The sequence below is a fragment of the Microtus ochrogaster genome, linkage group LG1 (genome assembly GCF_000317375.1).
Source record: "Microtus ochrogaster isolate Prairie Vole_2 linkage group LG1, MicOch1.0, whole genome shotgun sequence".
Taxonomy (NCBI): Eukaryota; Metazoa; Chordata; class Mammalia; order Rodentia; family Cricetidae; genus Microtus; species Microtus ochrogaster.
The window spans coordinates 41,902,432-41,906,360 of record NC_022027.1 but is presented as its reverse complement, the minus strand read 5'-3'; the positions used below and the strand labels follow the sequence as shown (position 1 = coordinate 41,906,360).

The 3,929-nt window shown below is 42.0% G+C and overlaps 1 protein-coding gene across 7 annotated transcripts in view; it reads right to left on the bottom strand.

The window, feature by feature from the left end:
• The window catches only part of Rufy3 (RUN and FYVE domain containing 3), an 82,723-nt gene that overhangs the window by 46,918 nt on the left and 31,876 nt on the right, over positions 1 to 3,929 (bottom strand). For 2 of the 7 annotated variants that reach the window (XM_026785217.1, XM_005359456.3), the window contains exon 2: positions 2,040 to 2,093. The exons of the other annotated variants lie outside the window; for them this stretch is intronic. In XM_026785217.1, coding sequence (XP_026641018.1) covers positions 2,040 to 2,093 — 54 coding nt within the window. The remainder of the gene's footprint in view (positions 1 to 2,039; positions 2,094 to 3,929) is intronic. 7 annotated transcript variants of the gene reach the window in all.

Below are 3,929 nucleotides of genomic sequence, written 5' to 3'. Positions count from 1 at the left end.
AAAAAAAAATCAACTTGTAGATGAGAAAGGACCAAATCAGTAGCAAAAAGCTCAAAAATGACTTCACTTGCATGGGATCAAAAAGAAAATACTTACAAATAAATTGACAAAAGATGTTACAAGCTTTGTGCACTGAAAACAAAATGTGGAAATGGATTTTTTTCCTTTTTTTGTTGAGACAGGGTTTCTCTCTGCAGCTTTGGAGCCAGTCCTGGAACTTGCTCCGCAGACCAGGCTGGCCTCAAACTCACAGAGATCCACCTATCTGTACCTTCCGAGTGCTGGAATTAAAGGCATGTGCCATCACTGCCTGGCTGGAAATGAAAATTTAAAGCATCAAAATAAACAGAAATCTAACGTCAATGGATTTCAAGACTTAATTATGCTAAGATAGCAATACTCTGAGTTAATACAGATTCAAAGCAATCCCTATCAAAATCCCAGCTATCTTATTTACAGGAATTGGCAAGCTTATCCTAAAATACCTATAGGAATGCAAAAGACCCAGATGAGTCTAAATAAATCCTGAAGAAGAAAGGAGCTGGAGAAATGTCTCAGTGGTTAAATGTGCAGAAGGCCCAAGTTTGATTCCCAGCACCCACAACAAGCACCCCACAACCACCTGCAACTCCAGCTCCAGGGAATCTGACACCTCTGCACTTGTGAGTGTACCCAGACACACAGACATGCACACACAGACACACACACAGAGATACAGACACACACACACACACACGGTGCATACATGGTACACATATATACATGCAGACAAAACACTCCCACATAGAAACACACACATAATAAGTTTTTTTAAAAAAGGAAACTAGAAAGTATTAGTTAAGGATCTAACGAAGCTACAACCTTATGTGCTGCAGATTGTATGTAAAATGGTGCAGATGCTTTAGACACGCTCATTGGTTAAGAGCCCTGACTGTTCTTCCAGAGGCCCTGGGTTAGAGTCCTAGTACCCACATGGTGGCTTACAGCTGTCTCATGATGCCCTCTTCGGGACCTCGTGTGTACACCTGTGGTGCAAAGACATTTCTAGGTAAAACACCAATACATATAAAATAAAAAAATAAAATTATTGAAATACCATTTTATTCCACCTCAAGATATTTTCTCAGTATGAAACATTATGAACCCATTGTGTGTTTTCACATAAACATTCCTTACAATTAACTACAAACATGTCAAATATCTAAAAACATGATGGCTGGAAAAATATGGTGTGTCCACACAGCAGCATGTTTTCTGCACATAATAGGGACAACCCTGAAAATATGCTGAGAGAAGTCACAAACAAAAAGACATGGATTTCATGACAGTGTTTCTATGGGATGTCCAGAACAGGTGATCTACAAAGACGAGAAGGAGACTGGGCATTGGCATGGACAGGGAGGTAGGAGAAACAGGGAACGGTTGATAACGGGGACATGGGTTGCTGTTTCAGGAGATGACATTATGGAGCAGGATGGTGGTGATGGAAACACGCAGCTTTGTGAATGCATTAATGATCACTCTGTACACAGTAAAATGGTAGTCTTTACCCGGTGTGAGAATTACATCTCAATAAAGCTGACATTGAGAAAAAAATGAGCGATTCAAGAGGCAGTGATGTATGATTTGTATCATCTCGATGCAGACCACCAAAACAAAGATACCAGAGATCCAATACTCTGAAAATTGGGCTGGACTTTTAATACTTTTCAGAAATTGCTGTTACTTTTGACTGCTGTGAAATTCACAAATATAAAAGCAAATTTTAAAACAAGTCACAGGAAAGTTTGATGTAATTTAATGCCCCTGTTAAATGTTTTGACAAAAACCCTAAGGAAAACTGTAAATACACAGAGCGCTGTACTACTTGAAAGAAGCACAGGGACTTCTCAGTTATCGCCATGGTACATAAAACCGAAATCGGACACTCCTTCTTATGGAGGACAATTAAAAGGTGGTTAGAAGATAAACAAAAAGAAAAGGAGCAAACGGAAAGGCAACGGCAAAAGAAAGCTGAGAGACGCTGGTGAGGCACGCACCTTCTGTATCATCACGCACTTGTTCCACCAAATCAGTCAAATCCTCCCAAGAGTCTTTGCAAACGGCAAAAAGAAAGGAAAAGAAAGATAAAATGTCATGCAGGCAAGAAAGGAAAGTGCTTTTAAAAATAAGATTCCCCAAGGGGTAACTGAGAGGGAGGCGGCCTGGGATTCTGTCATTTAACAGAGATTAGCAGGGAGAGGGGCTGGGATTGCGAGCATGGAGGCGGAGGTATTATCGCACCACTGAATGCTCCAAGCTACGGTCAGTTACCTCAAGGTTCCCAGTGGACAGAAACAAGTGCGCTTACTTCACACAAGCAACACAGATGTTCTTCTGTTGAGAGCTCAATCAGACTCTGAAATCTGAGCGTGTGCTGCAGCCACACCAGTCGGCACTTACGTGGAACACTTCAGCAAAGCTGAGAGCATGTGGACATTCTTCTTCAGACTCAGGACAAATAACTATCATGATGAAAATGATCGACTTTTCTTAAAATAATAATAAAAAAATCTAAGCATGATTTCTAACTCTTGCCACAGAACAAAGACAAAAGTTGTCATTCTGTGCACACATAAAACAAACCACCTAAATGTCACTAAAGTCATGTGGCCTTCATTGTGCAGAACTGGGAAGTATGGAAAGCACCCCACAACCACAAATATTAATGTTTCTGCATGGCATGAATGGATGTTCAGATTAAATAGTGAAATCTAAAACAACCTCAAGCAAATGCAAAGCCTGCACTTTTACCAAATGAGTTAAGAACAGTTATATTTCAGGTTTCCAGGAGTTTGTTTTCTTTCTTCTTTCTAAAGATTTTTTTATGTGTGTCTGTTGCACATGTGCTGATACCCACGAAGCCTGAAAAGGGTGCCAGAGTCCCTGGAGCTGGAGTTACAGGTAGCTGTAGCTCAACTGGCCAGATGTGGTTGCTGGGAACCAAACTCAGCTTCTCTGGAAGAGCAGAGTGTTCTTCATTCCTGAGCCACCTTTACAATCAAAACTTGAGACTTTTCAAAAACGGTGGCTTCGTGTATGCAAATATCCCTTAGAAAGTGTCTCCCACAGGAAAAGTAGACTTCCAACGCCACTCCTATGACTTCATGGTACGCTGGTATTTAAACATCTTCTGTGGAGATGTGGCTGAGTGTGTGTGCTCTTCTCGTTCTAAGCCCTCGACTACATTACGTGCTACCACTGTACACAACGGAAGCTCACGGAAGCTCACGGAAGCTCACGGCTCATACAAATGCACTTTCGGCCACCCGTTCACATTACTGGGCTGCAGATTCACCATGGTCTCTTGCCAGCAAACAAGATGGACATCCCGCCTTACCTTTTATTCACTAAAATGTTACTGGTCACCTAATAAAACAAATCCTCTGCTTAGTAAAACAAAGCTCCTCCAAGACTTCTGTGGAGAGTCTGCAAAGTGTAGTGTCCACCAGGGGTCTCTGTGACGTCTCCTGTGTGTCCTGTGTAGAGCAGTTTCTGCCGCCTCCCCTACCATCTCTACAGGGTCTCACTCCAGGGTTCATCCCAGGCTGGCCTGGAAGAGCTCAGAGCAATCTTTCTGCCTCATTTTTCTGAGTGCTGGGATTATGGGGTGGAATTTCAGAAATACAGTATCATGCTCAGGTCTGTTTTCTTTTTCAAAAGTATCTGAGTAACACAACCCACCAAGACGCGTCGTCTCTCTCTGAGCTCAAGAGCTGCTTCACTGTCACTTCTCTTTCCTCGGCATCTCGGGAATTTACTGCAGAACAGATGTGAGTTGGGGTGTGACTAGCACGCACCCCTCCCCAAGAACAGACATGCTATTCTTTTATAATTCAAACTCTAAGTCTTATAAAATATTTTTGTTTTGCTTTGTTTTGGGGACAGGG